This window comes from Excalfactoria chinensis, chromosome 1, assembly GCF_039878825.1.
Source record: "Excalfactoria chinensis isolate bCotChi1 chromosome 1, bCotChi1.hap2, whole genome shotgun sequence".
Classification (NCBI taxonomy): Eukaryota; Metazoa; Chordata; class Aves; order Galliformes; family Phasianidae; genus Excalfactoria; species Excalfactoria chinensis.
In genome coordinates, this window is record NC_092825.1 from 109,304,016 (window position 1) to 109,322,387 (window position 18,372).

Consider the following 18,372-nt stretch of genomic DNA (forward strand, 5'->3'; position numbering starts at 1 on the left):
AAATACCAACCTTGACAACCTTACTTATGGTCATTTTAAAGTACGGGAATAAAAGAGAGGTAGAAAAGGAGGAACTGTTGCTGGAAGAAGGAAAGTACAGGTAGGGAGGAGAGAAAGGAGACAAAAGAGGAAACATTTCTACGTGTTCATGCTTACACTTAGGCTTTCCGGATTTTCACTGTCACCTCAATTCTACTTTTCAGGTATCTCAGCTCATGTCATATGGGAAGAACTGCATCTACAGTGTTACTGGTAGAGAAGGCTGCAATGTAATATGTAGATTTTTTTTTAGGTTTGTTAGAACTGATTGTAAGGTGTTAGCATGGCAATATCCATAGGATTTTTTCTCTCCTTGTGATGTAACTTGCCAGCAGCTGTAGCAAAGGGCTAGTTGTGAATCACATTGGGTTTTCCCTCATATTCTGGGAAATCTCACTTTCTAGAAGCATTAGCTAACCTGTATGGAGCCAGCCAAAGCTTTGCCACTGGCAGCTAAGTTTTTATGTTGACTGTGATGTTAACCAGCAAAAATAAGGTACCCTCTAACAGTCAATAATTTGATGTGCATTCTTGGGTACTTTGCAACATGCTGCCACTACATTATCTCTTTTGAATACAATGTACAGTGAATACAATTTCAAGCTAAGAAAAGCTTCCTTGCATTTTTGGCAGATGGAAGTTGTCACACATTACACATGGAAGTTGTCATTTAAAGTTTTGTTCTTTAATTAACCAAAAATAACAATAAAAGGGACGGCATGTAGTATTTAATTGTATACCTGTTTGCAATATTTTTTTGTTTTTTTCTCACAGACTTTCAAGAGGGAGCTGAAAACAAAAGAACCTGTTATCATGAATGCACTTGAGACTGTGCGACTCTTCCTGGCAGATCAGCCAATAGAGGGACTGGAGAAGGCCTATCCAGAACCAAGAGGTAACTAAGAGATAGCTGCTTGAAAGATCATTGATGATCAGTGATGATAAAATAATTCTGCCAGCCTTTTACACTCCAGGCTCAATCTCAGTATTCAGAAACTGAGCTAAAAATACAGATGAAAGAAATCCTTAGTGATGCTTTTGAACAGCGTGGAACTAAATAGACATGCATATTTATAAGTAGATATTGAAACTGGCTTTAAATCTTCTGGATGTATCTAGAACTGTAGTCCCATTTGAGATCTGAAAGCTGCAGCTGAACCCAGAATTCAACTTGTAGTCTATGTATTTCAGAGCCACATCAATTGTTTTGTATGAAACGGAACGAGAGAAACCAGTACAGCAAAGCTCCCAAATCCACTCAGTTGCAGTGATTCACAGTGATTAATACTTATGTGCAGAACTACTTCATTGAATACAGCTAGGTGTAGCTAGAAGTTTAAAATGCCATTACATATGTGAATGTGTGTTTTGTTGATCAATACTGGGGGGAAAAAATGAATTTAAGAGATTTACAAATAAAAACACATGTAAAATAAATTTAATCTGTCATTGGTTGTGAATAGTTTATAAGCAAGATTTGAACTTTTTAGAGTTACACAGATGGAAATTTATTTTTTTTTTTTTTTTTAAGACAGGCTATCTCCTAAAAGTTTCTCAACTTTTTCTATTTAGAGCTGTCACCTGTTTTTTTATTTAGAGCTGTCACCTGAGGAGAGGGCCCAGAATGTCACTAAAGTCCTCCGAAGGCAATCAGATGATGTTAGAACGGAGTGGGATAAGCTAAATCTACGTTCTGCTGATTGGCAAAAGAAGATAGATGATGCAGTTGAAAGACTGCAGGGCCTTCAGGAGGCAATGGATGAACTGGACCTGAAACTGCGCCAGGCTGAAGCGTTCAAGGGATCCTGGCAGCCAGTGGGGGATCTGCTGATTGACTCTCTGCAGGACCACTTAGAAAAAGTCAAGGTATCTGTTGTTAAATCAGTATTTTTGAATATTAAACGATTGGCTAGATCACAAGGAATTAACTTGTAATAGGATAAATCAATTTATTTGTATCATGGTGATTTACTTATTTTTATTATTATTATTATTTCTACAATTACAACAGAGTAGAATCAACACTGAGAACACATATTGCTAATGTCTGTAAATGTGCTCTGCAGGAATGTGCAAATATCCTCAGCACATTTAATTCTTAATTCAGGAAATGCAGATTTAGCATTAAAAACAACAAAATACAGTAGATAGGAGAACATACGATGAAGGTAAACAAAACTAATTCTATTGTTCACTGTTGTTTTGTAAGCATGATGAGAGCATAATTGTAGCTGTTCTTATAGAGATGAAATAATTTAAAGTTGTTTTTTTGTCATGATGGTGGCATTTGCCATCTGTATTATTTGATAAGTAGACTCTGCACTTAAGATAGTTTTAAAACAAAAGGAATATCTGGGAAAAAAAAGGTTATTTTCAATAACAGTGCTTACCAGCTTTTAAAGTTTGATTCATAAAATCACAGCTTATTGAAAAACTCATAAGGATTTGTCCTTTTTCTTCATGGCTGACATGGCCAGGCTTTATAAATACTACCGAATTCCTTCATCTGGAGCACAACAGAGGTGGTTACCATTTTGCTAAGAACAAAGTGCCTCTGTTCCAGTCTCAGAAATGGGAATCATTCGTCATTTTGAAAGAGACCTGAGCTGACTGTTATTTTCTCTCCTAGAACATTAGGATCTAAGAAAGAAGAAATAGAATGACTAATGGCATGAAAAAAATATGCCTTTTAAAATCAAATGTAGCTTTCAAAAAGTAAAAAATTAAAATTATCCTTAAGTTTTAATCATATAGAAGGTTTAACAAGTATCCTGTATAAATACTGTGCAAGACAAAGAAGTGCACAGCAGCTGATGGACAGTTGGCTGAATAATTTGTTTTTCTTCATTTAAACTCATAAATGAACAGAAGAGATCCATTTATAAATTCTCAGAATGTGCCATCTATTATACCCATAGATTATTTTTTTATTCCTTTAGAAAATGAAGCAAGTTACTTAATTCTAAAGCTGTGACCATAAAGCTTCAACTTTGTGATTACCGTGTGGAATCCTACTAATCCTACTACAGTTCAGTCCTGGAGAACAGAATAGAATTTCAATAACAGCCATCATAACATAGGACTCCTAAAACTTACTAAAATCCTGAGGTACTGTCTCTCAGTGGATACTTCATTGTTTGCCCTGAAGTGTTAATATTAGGGCCAGAGAGAAACAAAAAATTCTGCTTTACAATTTAAAATCAGATGCTACCACCTACACCCTGATTTCATCTCACTTGTACTATATTTACTTAATATATATATATATATTTAATGTGGGCTATCATAAATCCATAAAAATGTCAGACAAACACTAAATGAAAAAGCATGATATTCATATCCTTACAATCTATTACTTTTCATATCATATATGACAATACTCAAGTGATACTGCACTTTCAACAGCTTCTAAATGATAGTAATTAGCACTGCTAAGGTAATGTAGGAACATAGTAGGGCAAAAGTTGAATGATATTAACTCTGTGACTACTATAGTTATTGTTCCCATAAGAGATGTCTTGAATATATAATGAAATGTAATTCCAACACAGATACTGAAGATAGATGCATATACTCAATTTGCAGCATATGCATGTTTGTGATAGTAATAACTGTCAAGAAAGCTAAAGTCACACCTGCCATTTATAAACTATCCTTTTAAATTAACAAATGTATGTTTTGCCTCAGTTGTTCATACTTATGTACATTAATTGTTCATATTTATTTTCTTAGAGTGAAATCTGTTTTTGAAATGTCATAAATCAGCAGTGATAAATAATGCAACTCCAAAACAGAGTATTTAAATTATTTAAAATTTTCTAATTGTATTTGCTACATGAAAACTAACAAGGCAATAGAAACTTTCATCTTGATTCTTCACACTCCTAGTACAACTACATAAGGTGTACAAGTATTTAAATATACTTACAGCTATAGCCTTAATTCGTGGTTTTATTTTTTTCAAAACCTGCAAGAGAGGATTTAATTAAAGAGCATATATTACCTGTGACAGTAGCCACAACAAGAAATGTCATTTTTTCTGTATTTTTGCACCAATTTCAGACTGTTCTTATATTGAACACATTAGACAGTGCATTCCCTCTATCTTGATAAGTTTAGATACAACCATTACAACTATCTCAGTACCTTTCTACAAAATGTAGTGGATATTTGCATTCTCTTTAATAACTACGCAAAAAGTCAAAATGTCAATAACAGAATTACATTCATAGTTATTTGCAAGGAGAATTTTTGTTTTGAGAGGAAAATCAGATTACTGAAAGAACTGTTAGCCTGATGCTTGAAGGTATTAGTAAGATTAGAGAAGCTAATATGGAAATAATCATGAAAACAGTCTCTAGAAGTGAGTTGATGCAATAGTCAGATGAGCAGCAGCATCTGCTTTGTCTGTACTACATAAATGAGCTCCTAGTCTAAATTAGAGGTCATTCAGTGAGGACTGAAGGAACATGAGAGATTTCTGGTAGAGGGACAAGTGGAAGGAGAGGAAAGTAATCTCCCAACAACACAGTACTGAGTTGATTCTATCTTCGCTTGCTTTTCCTGACTGCATACCCAGTCCTCGGCTCCGAAACTCCGGTAGTCTCCCAAAGAAGCATACATGTTTAAGAACGGAAAATAAGTTAATAACTATTGTATAATTTCTAATGTACAGTTCTAAAAGGTGCTTTATTATTTGTGAGGATCATTGAGGATCACTGAGAAACCTGCCTCAAATCTGCAAGAGATTTTATTTGCCTTTGATATCTCCTATTCGGCCTGCACATGGGAAGCTAGATTAACACACACCTGATTACTACCATTTTCATCTTCATACTTGCTTTCTTCTTACTAATTGATTTTCTTAATTGTTAAATACTTTTGCTTTGCAAAAGTTTGGCTTAAAAAGCTAGGTTTGCTGTAGAAAACAGGGTTTATATGGTTAAAGCTATTTTTAAACAATAAAGATTTCTCATTGTAAATGATATTACCAGTCATTTACATTATCAAACTGATATATATGACATCTCTCATCTTTTCTGTTTGTTTGTTTGTTTTATGATGTGGGATTTTTTTTAAAGACGATGACTGATGATATTACAGTGTGAGTTTTAAGTACCTATTACCTTCTATACACCTAAACACCCCAAGTATCTTCCGAGCAAATCTTCTTAATATTGGCAACATAGGCTATTGTGATTGCATTTCTTGCAAATCATTCTCATGATGGAAATTACAGAAGCCTTCTTAAACCTAAGCTGACAAATAGCTTCCTAAGGAATAAGTTTCCCTAGTGCCATTTATCACTGTTCTCTTTAGTCTTAGTTGCTGGAGCTATTAAGGTCATGGTGTGGTGTCGAACTCACACAGAATAACTAGTCCTTGATCAGCTTTACTGCCGTTATATCCTGGGTCTGTATTAATGTAACAACTGGTATTTGGATTTAGTTCTGAGGACAAGAGATCAATAGTTTGATACTCCCACAAAATAATGCAACTTAGGCTACAGACCATGGATAATCAACATTCACAGCTCCTGCTTCTCTCCCTTTTTTCTTCTCACAAATGGATGATCTGTGGACTGAAAAGCAACTTTCTTAATAACACACATTCTTTCTCTCTCTCTTCCAAGCATGCCTTTCTGTCCACTAATTCAGTTTGTCATTTGGACATCTCAAATTCAGCTCAAGCCCAAATTAATCCATTAATTGTCCCCTAATATCCATTTGCTGATCTCTTTGATTGTAGCTCATGCTGTATTTGGATTTTACTTATTTCTGCAACAGATTCAACATGTGCTTTCTTCTCACAATAAATAGCTCATTCTCTGATGCACGCCTGGAACACTTAGTGTCACATCAGACCATGGCACAGTTTTTATATTAAGCTTTTCCAAGTTTTGATACATACAATTATACCTGTCTCATCCATTCAGTATCCTTCCCATGAACTGGCAGCAGAGCCACTTTTCCTCTTTCCACAAAAGATACTCCTTTCCTCTGGTAACTAACAAAGGCTTGATAATGGCTATGCCTTATTAGTGTGCAGCAGTAATTACCTGCCATACTGATACCTTCTCACTAACTTCTTGTCTATAGCCAGCTGATGTGAAATACCAGCAGCAGTGGATGCAGTTGATTTTTAAGGGAACCCTGATGACATTTTGGATTTTGGTACTTTCAGGCTCTGAAAAAACTGTCTGAAAACTCAAAGCTACCGTTTTGGGATGCTGTGCCCAGAATTTTGTGACTAAGAAATCAATATAATTTTAGTGGTGCAGTTTGTCTCTTGATAAAGGTAGTTCAGCTCCTCTATCATGCTTGAGAGCACAATGCAAAGAGCTTTCTCATGTCTTAGTGATATCTGCTGCATCACTGACAGCATGAAACGTATCCAGGTCAGTTTCCTGTCGTACGTAATAAGTGAACAGCAGAGCCTTTGGACTCAGAATTTCTTTCAACCACTCGGATGTAAGCAAAATTTAGCTCCTCTTGTTCCAGGCACAAATGTGGTTCGACAGGAATGCCCTCCAATTAAGAGCTGAATTGCATAGCCCTATTTTCAGTAACTCCATTCTACTAAAGACTGATTTGTTCTCCTTTATTGTCAGATGAAGAGGATGCCATGATTCAGTATGATGATTGATAACAGTAGAAACCAGAGCACAACTGGGAACTTTGCATATACATTATGAATTGTTATATATTTAACATAAGTGTATCCATAGAGTTTTTAAGTGTTCTTTTTAATTATTTTTTCTTGCAACCCATGTCACATTTCACCATGTCCTGTCCCCACACGCTACTGAAAAGAGACCAGCCTCGCCACTATGGCCCCCACACCTCAGGTATTTATAAACCTGGATCAAGTCCCCTCTCAGCCTTCTTTTCTCAAGGCTAAACAGACCCAGCTCCCTAAGTCTCTCGTCAGAGGGGAGATGCTCCAGGCCCTTCACCATCTTTGTGGCCCTCTGCTGGACTCTTTCCAAGAGATCCCTGTCTTTTTTGTACTGGGGAGCCCAGAACTGGACACAGTATTCCAGATGAGGCCTCACCAGGGCAGAGTAGAGGGGGAGGATCACCTCCCTTGACCTGCTGGCTACGCTCTTTTTAATGCACCCCAGTATGCCATTGGCCTTTTTGGCTACAAGGGCACACTGCTAGCTCACGGACAACCTGTCATCCACCAGGACTCCCAGGTCCCTCTCAGCAGAGCTCCTCTCTAGCAGGTCTTCCCCCAGTGAACATAGTCTTCCCCAACTGAACAGAGTCTGCATTGATCTGCTCATCATCTACTCCAAAATGACTTTCTACATGTACACAGTCCTCCTGTCCTTACGCATCTTTTCTCTAAATGAGATCAAAAGTAAAATAACCCCCAAAATAATTAGCTGGATTTAAGTTGTGCTCATGTGTGGCCACAGAAAGAAAAGAAATAGATTTTGCAAGGTTAAAACACCATTTTCTTATAAGCACTCTCATACTGAAGCAGCAACCTGAACTAATGGACCTTGAATGATCATAGGCAGTTCTTTATTAAGAAGAAAAAATAAATCATCTTGTATTGCTTTGCTGAAAAAAAGTATTTTGAGAAAGTGGAGTTATGCTAGATATTGATAGCAGCCCTAGATCCATTAAATTTCGGTCAGATTGTAAAGGGATGCCAATGTTCTTGTTAATTTTATGCTGAGATAAATAAGTAAAATTATGTTATTATACATACTGCACATTTTAAGATATTTGTTGTTCCTTATTTTAATGCTAGATTTTTAATGCTAGATGCAACATTCTACCTTTTTTTTTTTTTTTTTTTTTTTTTTTTCCTTTTAACTTGCCTGGTATTTTGCACAAACTCACTTTTGTTCCACATGACAACACACAATTCTTTTACATCACCAAGATGTAAAATCACCAGCTTCCTACATTTCTTTTTTTGTTTGTCTAATGTGCACCACTGTTGTTGCTGTTGCAACAGCATAATAGAAGATTTTAAGTAAGCCCTTAAAAACTATTTCCACAATTTCAATATTCACAGGCTAGAATGTACTTTAACATTATTCAAGTATTACTCCTCACTATGGATGGATTCCCTATTATTCTTAAAAATACAAAAATAACAGAATATCTTCTACACAGAGTATAAGGGTATGGACTGAGGTTTGGTATTATTGATTTGTTTGTCCATCTAGAAGATGACAGCATCCTTTGGCTGACAGCTAAATAGGAAAATAGGGTGCCTGCCATGTAGATGAAAGTGTTAAGGTTTCCTTCAGGCTACAACTGAAGTAATAACTGTTAGAGATGCCACTCAAGTTTTCATTATGTGATAGAATCACAAAGTGATTATTTCTGATGTCTCCTCAGACTACTTTGAAATGCATATACCTTTTTCAGTTTAATTTGAACTCCAGCTGCCTGACACGAAAGTCTACAATCAATTGGAATTACATTGTCCTACTTGCTTTATTAAGTGTCTTAATAAGTTTTGTGCTGGATTCTGTGAATTTTAAGATACAGTTCATACAAAATAGCCATTTCCTAATTCTTTTGCAGCATTCCATAACTCCCAAAAACTGTCCCTGGATGGGACAGTAGTGATCCTCTCTACAAAAAAATTTTGTTAATGTAAAATATTTGTAGATTAGAGATTTTTCTAAGTAAGTTCCTGTGAAAGAAGGAGAGATTGTATGGCATTTTATAATGCTTTGTAGTTTTAACTGTAAAGTAAACGAAAATAAACCTTACAAAATATATTTAAAAAAAAAAAAAAAAAAAAAGTTTTAAGGCTAATATAAAATAGACCATCAGTAGTATATATCAGAATATAGTAAATTATTTAAAAATAAACTTAAAACTCATTTATATCAGAGTTAAATTCATTAGAAAGCTTTGATATTCTACAGATATTTTTAGTAGGGAATATTTTTATGCATTTTAAAATTTACTGAGTTTGCTATGATGAACTTGGTATTTTCTATTTATTTATTTATTTATTTATTTTAATAGAATGATCTTTCAGGATGTTGTAAAACACATCACCTAATTGGCTCTACAGCCTGGTATGAAGTTTTATCCTTTTAAAGCAGTTATACACAACAGAGAATATATTAGGTTTGTTTGGTCGACACTATCGGAGGCAAATTTAGTTTCCTAAGATTCGTTTCAAATTTGAAATTGTGTTAAAAGCTGAGGAGTGCTTCATCAGGTATTTGTACCAGTTTATGTTAGTTCTGCTATAGTTCTCAGTTTGTAGGTGGTGGAAGTTAATCAGCTGTGTTCTGTAGTCTTTTAGACTCATTTTAACAGCTTGTGAATTTATTTTCTCATGTGAAAAGAAATGTAATCACAAGTGGTTATTTAATATATAAAAGTCATGTTTTTGTAACTGGTTCAAGTTTAATATAAATGTCTGTCTTATTTTGTTGCTTTGAATTCAGTCACAAAAGATTTGAGAGTTTGCTATGGCAATAAATAATATTATTATTATAATTAATAAATAATTTCATTTTAAATGTGTAAAGCAAACCATCCTTTCTTCTGCAGACTCCTTTTGCAATAAAAAACTATCCCTTTCTGACTTAGTTGCTACTACTTAAATTATACTGAACAAATGTTTTATGGAAACTAAGTTATATAACTTTTACCATACTACTCTACCTATTTTAATGAGCAATATCTCAATATGGTTTCTTTTCTTTTCTTTTTTTTTTTTTCCTTATGTTAGATAAGCAAGAATATGATGAGTTGGCAGAGAATTGAAATCTTAGAGTAGTCTTATAAAATTAAGACTGTCCTTGACTATACATACCAGGAAACAGTAGCACCATTAAAGATCCAAAAACATTGTTGTTTCTTTGCTATATAGAAACAAAAAATAAGTGTTCTTCAATTAAATTTTTTGAGAATGACAAGTGTATACCACAGTGCCTTGGAACTGAGGGAGTGTTTTAGGAGCTGAACCAGTGCCTGGCCTCCAGCTGCAGCAGATTTCACTTGAGCAGTTTCACTCTCCACATACGTACATTTGCATCTTATGCAGTCTAGCTAGAGTTGAAAACAAAAACTATTCAGGAAAGACTCTTTGAAATCAAGTCTGCTGGTAATTGTGAAAGATAAGAGACTGATGTTCAGCTGAAAGGAAAATGAAAAGAAGCAGATTCACAAAGAAGCTTAAAGACAATGGCATGATGCATTTCAAATGAAGCATTTCATATCCTTTTTTATCGTATTTTTGCATCATCATTTTGTGAGCGTTTGTGAGAAATGCTCATATCTGTTGGTTGATAAAAGGGGAGCTGTTATATTCCCTACAGTGCAGAGACCTTTACATAATTTGAGTCTGTTTAGCATTCACATAGATTTTACTTGCATCTTTGTCAGATGCATCTGTACTGGTGTTTGTGAGTATGTCTGTGTATCTATATAATGGCATGTGTATGCAACAGCTGAAAACTATCTTCCAAAGTTCTCTAAATACAGATTATCACTGAACTTACCTTGCCTAATTTATTGCGTACTTAACTTCATTCTTACTGATATTTCCATGTTTTGTACTCTAACGAAAAGTGTCTTATTTTTTTAATTATCTTTTCTTGCATTAGCTTATAATAAGTATCTTAAAATGTAGATTTTTGTATGGAAAATAGTAAATTTCTTTTGTAAAAAAGAAGTGTTATGAGACCAAAAGAAATAGTATTTTGGATAAAATATAAACCCCAAAATTAATGTTCATAAGCGAATCAATCAATGCAGTTGTTAATAGGTCCAACTGGCTATCTTCTCTTAGGGTCCTGGGGCTAAATAATGTAAACTTCTTTCCTTCAAATTAACTGTAGGAAAGATCCTGAGCTTTAAAGAAGCAAAAAGGCCACCAGTAAAAAAGGAAATCTTTTCTACCTGCAGCCTACTTTGGTAGAACATGCTATTATTAGAGCAACAGTTTTCATTTAGACTCAAATTTTGCCTCGCATGAACTCATCCAACTGATTTCACTGGGAGCTCAATGTGTACATCTGCAGGCAGAATTTGACTTTTTAAGTATTGGTAATCTCTGATCTTGATTCCTGATAGCCTGCTGAGAGAAGTGACTAATACATGTATAAAGACTTGTCTGACTTTTTGTGCCTCTGAAGTTTGAAATCAAGGTCAGACCAGAACATTTTTCGAGATTGCTCTTTATCAGTTTATCAGAATAAGAATAGGACTTGATCTTTTAGAAGTAGAATTAAGCACTGACGTTCCAAACCCAAAGTGGCACAGATACCATACGCAGAGCCTCTCTTGTTTATCAGAGCATTTTATTTTATCTCATTTGCCATATAAACATGGCACATATAGACACTGATCTGATAATTGAGTATTAACATTTCTGGACTTGACATTAAATTGGATATGCTCTGTGATTCTGTTCCAAAGACTTTCTTCCTTTGTGTTTATTTTATTTTATTTTATTTTAGACTTGATCGATGGGCCAAGGTTAATGGAATGAGTTTCAACAGGGCCAAGTGTCGGGTCCTGCATTTTGGTCATAACAACCCCAGGCAATCCTACAGGCTTGGGGAGGTGTGGCTGGAAAGCTCCCAGACGGAAAGGGACCTTGGTGTGCTGATGGACAGTCGGCTGAATATGAGCCAGCAGTGTGCCCAGGTGGCCAAGAAGGCCAATGGCATCCTGGCTTGTATCAGGAATGGTGTGGTGAGCAGGACTAAGGAAGTCATCCTGCCCCTGTACTCAGCATTGGTGAGGCCTCACCTCGAGTACTGTGTCCAGTTTTGGGCACCTCAGCACAAGAAGGACATGGAGGTACTGGAGCAGGTCCAGAGAAGGGCAACGAGGCTTGTTAAGGGCTTGGAGAATCAGCCCTATGAAGAGAGACTAAGGAAGCTGGGGCTGTTTAGTCTGAGGAAGAGGAGGCTGAGGGGAGACCTTATTGCTGTCTTCCAGTACCTGAAAGGTTCTTACAGTGAGAGTGGGGCAGGTCTATTCTCACTACTGACTTGTGACAGGACGAGGGGAAATGGCCTCAAGTTGCGCCAGGGCAAGTTTAGGTTGGATATTAGAAAGAACTTCTTTACAGAAAGGGTGGTTAGGTACTGGAATGGGCTCCCCAAGGAGGTGGTTGAATCGCCATCCCTGGATGTGTTTAAGAGCCGCTTGGATGTGGTACTCAGGGATATGATTTAGCAGAGGTTTGTTGTTGTGGTATTGTTTTGTGGTTGTTTTTTAAGAGATAGGCTACTGGTTAGGCTGCGGTTGGACTTGATGATCTTCAAGGTCTTTTCCAACCTGAGTAATTCTATGATTCTATGATTCTATGATTTTATTTTATTTTATTTTATTTTATTTTATTTTTCTGAAATCTTGGAAATGTAAATACTGACCAAAATAGGGGGAAAAGAGTTACAATATCAGTAGCATTATTTTCTTTCTACTGAAGGACCATTTTATTTAGGCTTTCCTAATTCAGTGTGGCTCAGGGAAGTGAGTGGGTAAAGGGAGGAAAGGTATTTCCAAAGCAGCAAGTGTAACAGAACTCCTGTGTCCTACTAATCAACCACATTTCATCTGCTATGGACACATTTCCAAGTAGAGAAAAGAACATACCAGAATGTATATAACCAGAGGCAAGTTCTGTGAGAGACATGAGGAGAGAACAGGTTTAAGGGATGCTAGAAGTACATTTTAGTGCTGTCTGCTTTCTGTGAGGAGGATTTATTTATTTATTTATTTATTTTTCCGTGAAGAGGTCTGCCTGCATTGTTTTTAATGAAATCTTTGCTTGAAAGCATTAGTTATCCTATTCCCATCACAATTGAGCACGATATGGATGTACTAAGGTGTACAGATTCTGTAATGTGTACATTACCTGTGTACAGATTCTGTAATGATAATTTTACTATGATATTGGTAAATCAATGAGCAGAATAAAATCAATTTATCAAGCTCATACACTAGTACACAGTAGTGATTTAGGCACTGCTTGAAGTAGAGAATACAATGAATGTTAGATAGCCTGGAATGTTTATCAGTGACATGCACCACTATAATTTTCTCATTTTAATGTTTATGTATTTAAAGCCTAATAGAATTTTATTTTCTTTTTTTCATCCAAGGTTAACCCATAATAAGTCCTGATAATTGCTACTTAGTGCTCCTACAGTGCTTCTCATGTTCCAGGTAGTGTGAGTTAATCTTCTTAGCTTCTTTCTAGGACTGTAATAGAAGTAGTATTATCCCCAATTTACAAATATGGCAATTGAATCAGTGAAACTAATTTGTCCAGACAGCACTGCAGCTCAAATTATTTTTATTCTCTTAGGCTTTTACCTGCAAATTGTTTTATTTTAGTACAGTTAAATTGTCTGGAGGATTAAGAATGACAATTTTCATCAGCTTCAGCTGGAGCCACAGCCTCTTCTCCCTGGAGATGTGGCAATGCAGCCTCCCATTCAAAAGGGTTTTTGCCAGAATGTCCAGGAAGCTGCTGTTTTAAACTCCTGGACTTCTTTTCTTTCCTTTTCTTTTCTTTTCTTTTCTTTTCTTTTCTTTTCTTTTCTTTTCTTTTCTTTTCCTTTCCTTTCTTTTCTTTTTCTTTTCTTTTTTCTTTTCTTTTTCTTTTTTTTTTTTTTATGTTTCTTAGAATTTTATTTAAGCATTCTTTCTTTCTACATTAGCCTAAAAAGTGAATTGTTCTAGCTTACAAGTCTACTAAAATCTAGCTTTAGAATTCTCTTCTGTGGCATTATTGAGGATGTTCTCATTAGAATAAAGAATTCCAGGAATTTCCACTTCAACATTTTGACTTGGAGTTTCACCAAGTTATAACATTAATTCAAGAAGTGGGAAATATAGCTTCCACCAAAGCACTTCATTCAGGCTGATCTGCACTATTGTAGAGGTTAAAGTTTTGGATGGACTTTTAATAATACCTTTTGGCAGTAAGCTGTGTGAAACACTTTGTGCTGTATATGCTTTTTATTAGAGAAGAGGGGAAGAGGCATTGAAGCTTCTGATGTGAATTGTTTTAATGTTAGTTGTGTGTCAGAATACAGTCTGTATCTTAGTAGTGTCTAAGCTGGCTGCCGTATGGCCATGCCAAAAATCCATATTTTTCTTCCTGAGCTTTACAGTACAGCATACTGATGTCTAGAAGCTGGAGGTGGTTTGTAAAATCATGATACAGCTGTTGTAACCTGTTATAAGCTGCTTTCTTTCTTTTTTTTTTTTTTTTTTTTTTTTTTTTTTTTTTTTTTTCTGTCTCTTAAATACTATGTTTACCTTTAAAATAGCATGCTGCCTTACAGCACAATAGGGATTTACTTTGCAGTAGTTGTTTTGTTAGGGCAAAGAGAATTCCTGTGAGCCTCTGCTACCTGAAAGAGCTTTAGGTAATGAACATGGGTTATTCAACCTGCTATGTTTGCATATGTTTAGTATACTCATACATTGTTTACTAGTAAACTAGTAAAGGCTAATAATGTGTTATTTATAGTTTAAAAGTGTGTTTGACTGAACCTCAAGGACCTGAGCATGTACAGCTTCTCAAGTGATTTTAGTGTTAATGATGCTGAATGCAATCATACTGAAGGAAAAAAGTCCTTTGTAAAAATTCCTTCATGTTTGCAGCATCCTCCTTGTAGCGTGTCTTAGACTTTCAGATTACACTTTGAAATGCTTCAGGCTTCTCACATTTCCTAGGCACTCCATCTCATGATTGCCATACTGGCTTCTTGGTCACAGAGTTACAGCATGATTGGCTTCAATTATGTGAAAAAATGAAGCAGAACTGTTAACGGACACTTTGCTGTGTCATGGCTATAGTTTTAACAGCACAAATTATTAGCTAAATTCACTTACTTACTTTTCACTCTCCATGGTGGAAAACAATGTTTCAGAATAAATAACAGTGCCTAAGCATGGATTGTCTCTATTCAGGGATTGCAAAACTGTGTATCAGCTGTTGATTAAAAGACAAGAGTTTGTAACATCCCTGATTTTACCAAAGTGGTACGTGTTTCATGATCGATCTATGCATCTATATTTCTTTTTTATTAAGTTAGGCATACTTATCATATAATAAACTAGCTAAAAAAACACAGCTGGAAGTGACCTTCAAAGATCACAGAATCATCGGACGGTAGGGGTAGAGAGGGACCTCTGGTGATCATCAAGTCCAACCCCCTGCTATTGTGGATTCCCTACAGTAGAGAAAGGTCACTGAGACCAACTGTGTGACCATTTCAGAGCTAACCTAAAGTTCAAGTATACTATTGAGGGCTTTGACCAGATGCTTCCCGAGCACTGACAAACATGGAGCACCAACCACTTTGCCAAGAAGGCTTTTCCAGCATTTGATCACTCTCACAGTAAAGAGATCATGATGTTATTCTGAAAGTCCTCTGGCTTTTTCCTTTTAAAAATTTAGAAAATCAATACATGATATTTGTTCATTATTTATTTATTATATTGAAATTTACATATTCCTACTAAAGGGCATTTGATTTTCTTTCTCCCCTTATATGTTTTATTTCATCTACTTTTATCCCCGAAAAGGATTTATATTCTACTCTGGTGCATTTTTGCTTGGTCACTTCTCAACTTATAACAACAATATATGGAATGGAAAATCAAATCAGCCAAAATCCATTTTGTTTCAACAGTGTGGATCCCCAGGAGTGCTAGAATCAAATGAAAATACAGTGTGAATTTAAAAGGAAGCTAAGTGCAGCAAATTGGACTAGCAGCTGACAATCTCAGGTTTCATTAAAATTTGAATCAGTATATACTAAACCTATCAGAAAGGAAGCTGATTCATTTTTAATTTAAGAAAAAAAAAAAAAACAAAAAAACAAAAACAAAACAAAAAAAAAAAAAAAAAAAAAAAGAGAGAGAGAGAGAGAGAGAGACTGTTCAAGTATCCCAGGTACAATGTGACAGTTTGTTTCACCTTTAACTGCTTTAAATACAAGCCTGAAAATGTAAACTGGTCCATGGATGTTTCTGTGCTTGAACCACAATGGAGCTAAAGGAGAAAAATATCATTGCTGGAACCTGCTGTGGGTGAGGTATAAGAGGACCTCACCTCCCTATGCAAGAGGATACAGCTCTGATTTAGCTGCAGCTGACATAAAACCCCCATACACCACAGGTGGATTTGACACCTGAGAACTTCTCCCCCTAAGCCATCTCATATGTTCAGCACACTGCCAGATAACTTTTTCTGTCTTTTTCACTTGTTATGAAAACTGAGGATTAGCACAGATTAGTGCTAATGAGACACTTCTGTGTGAGTTAACTCATTGAGAAACTCAGTGAAAGTGTACAATCTCTTCTGAAGCCTTGCATGTACTGTCTCTAGGAGGAACTGTCCTAGGGACTGATTCTGATTTCCCATGTTGTGCTCAGAGCAAACCTGCATAATTGTGTACATGGCCCACAGAGATTTTCCTAAACTTGTAAATGTAAGTTGAAGTGTTTTTAAGACCCTGCAGTAGGCAAAAGTAACAGATAGACAGATAGATAGATAAAACCTATTCCCAAGCTATATTTTATTGCATCAATATTTTAGATAAGTAGGAGACTGTAAGAATAGTAGCTGGATTTAAAAATCGTAATTGAAAATCTCAATTACTTGTTTCAACTGTGCACTTGAATGATTGTGTAATGATTGAAAGTAAGTAATTATTAGATGGTCTCTGTTTACTGAGTATAATTTTTTAAACAAATGCAGCTAAATTCAGCCTCAGTGCTACAGAGATGTACATGCGAATATGACTTAGTATGTATATGCTGTTATTTTCCTTTTATAGATGCGGTGAATGTTGAGCAAGGAGGTACTGAGGTTTCTTTTCTGGGCTACATTCAGGCTTATATGATAGGTGTTGAGATCTGTAGGAATCAGTTCAGTAAGAGAAAACGTAATTTTAATGAAGCAAAAATAAATAAATAAATAATAAATAATAAATAATGTCCAGCTTATATTTTACTTCAGTTTTTTCCATTTGCATGAGGAATGGGTCTTGTTCTGGGAATATCCTTCCTCTTTAGGGTGTATTTTCCAAGTGGCATAGAGGAATTTAGATGTTACAGGCTCCTGATTTAATTTTGGTTGGATTTGTGAGTTCTGTGTTTGGCTTCTTATCAGCTGTTGCACATGCGGCTGAGGGAGAAAGAGATTAAAAAATGGAAAACATGCACTGTATAATCAATATTGCTTTCTGAATTTTCAGTTCTGAATTTTGTGATGGAAACTCCTTGATTCTAGCAAAGAATATGATATCTCTATTGTGATTGAAATGAGTGCATTCACTGTATATTTACTCTGGTACTCAAACGATGCATGAATTTCTTTTTGTAGTTTCAAGGAACTGATTTATGAATTCTAAACAAAAGCATATATTTTACATGGCCCTGACAAAAGGTGTCTCCAGTTGATGTGGTTTTTAAGTGTAAAGATGTAGGCTTTTCTATCTTTATCTCCCTTCTGAACATTCAGCAGCCTTCCAAAGAGGAAGTCGGTGCTTTTCTGTGTGTTAGGGACCACTAAAACGGAAGTTGAATGGAAAAACAAACAAAGAAAAATCCCACAAAAGAACAGTATGTCATGGCAAGTATGGGAAGAAGGACATTTAAAATAAAACAAAATTATGTTTCAACAAATCACCAAATCTTTGTACATGGAGTTGCTGTTCTAGAAAGAGTTGAAGGCTGTGTGATGACTTATACTCCTTTTTAACAGGATAATCACAGCGTAAGGGAATTTAATGGAATGTGCACACAAAAATTACCTGCAAATAATAAAGAGGAAGAGGGGCTAGTCTGCGTAATCTAAAATAAGCAAGAAACCAATCCGCTGGCACTTAATTTCAAAAAATGTCTGTAAAAGGATTCAAGAGATGGATAAGCATGGAAAGTATGTCACTCATTGTAATCATCTGGGGTTAAAAATACCAGAGATAAAGAGCTAGGATGGGGGAGTAAAAGGATTTTATTTGAAACAGAAATATAATGTACACCAATCAGAAAACTGATGGAAACAAATAATTAGATAATTAGTAGACATCCAAGTTACAGATTACAAAGATAGGGTGCATGTATCTGTCAGAGATAGCTTAATGCTCTTTTTAAGTAAGTTACGAGTCAAATCACATACGTGAATTGACTGTGTCAGCAACTCACCTAATATCATTTGGGATTTGAAATTCCATCCCCAAATACAAAATATGAAGTATTAGAAGATATTGAGATAACTGGTAAGAGATTGCAAGAAAAGAAAGTCTAATAAATGCTAAGATAGGGCATGCTTTGTAGGCTCCCCTTTTAGGTATCAACAAAT

The 18,372-nt window shown here is 35.5% G+C and overlaps 1 protein-coding gene across 21 annotated transcripts in view; it reads left to right on the forward strand.

Moving 5' to 3' along the window:
- The window catches only part of DMD (dystrophin), a 1,110,121-nt gene that overhangs the window by 930,933 nt on the left and 160,816 nt on the right, over nt 1-18,372 (forward strand). For all 21 annotated transcript variants that reach the window (XM_072349305.1, XM_072348356.1, XM_072348443.1 and 18 more), the window contains 2 exons: nt 814-934; nt 1,637-1,905. In XM_072349305.1, the coding sequence (XP_072205406.1) occupies nt 814-934; nt 1,637-1,905 (390 nt within the window). The remainder of the gene's footprint in view (nt 1-813; nt 935-1,636; nt 1,906-18,372) is intronic.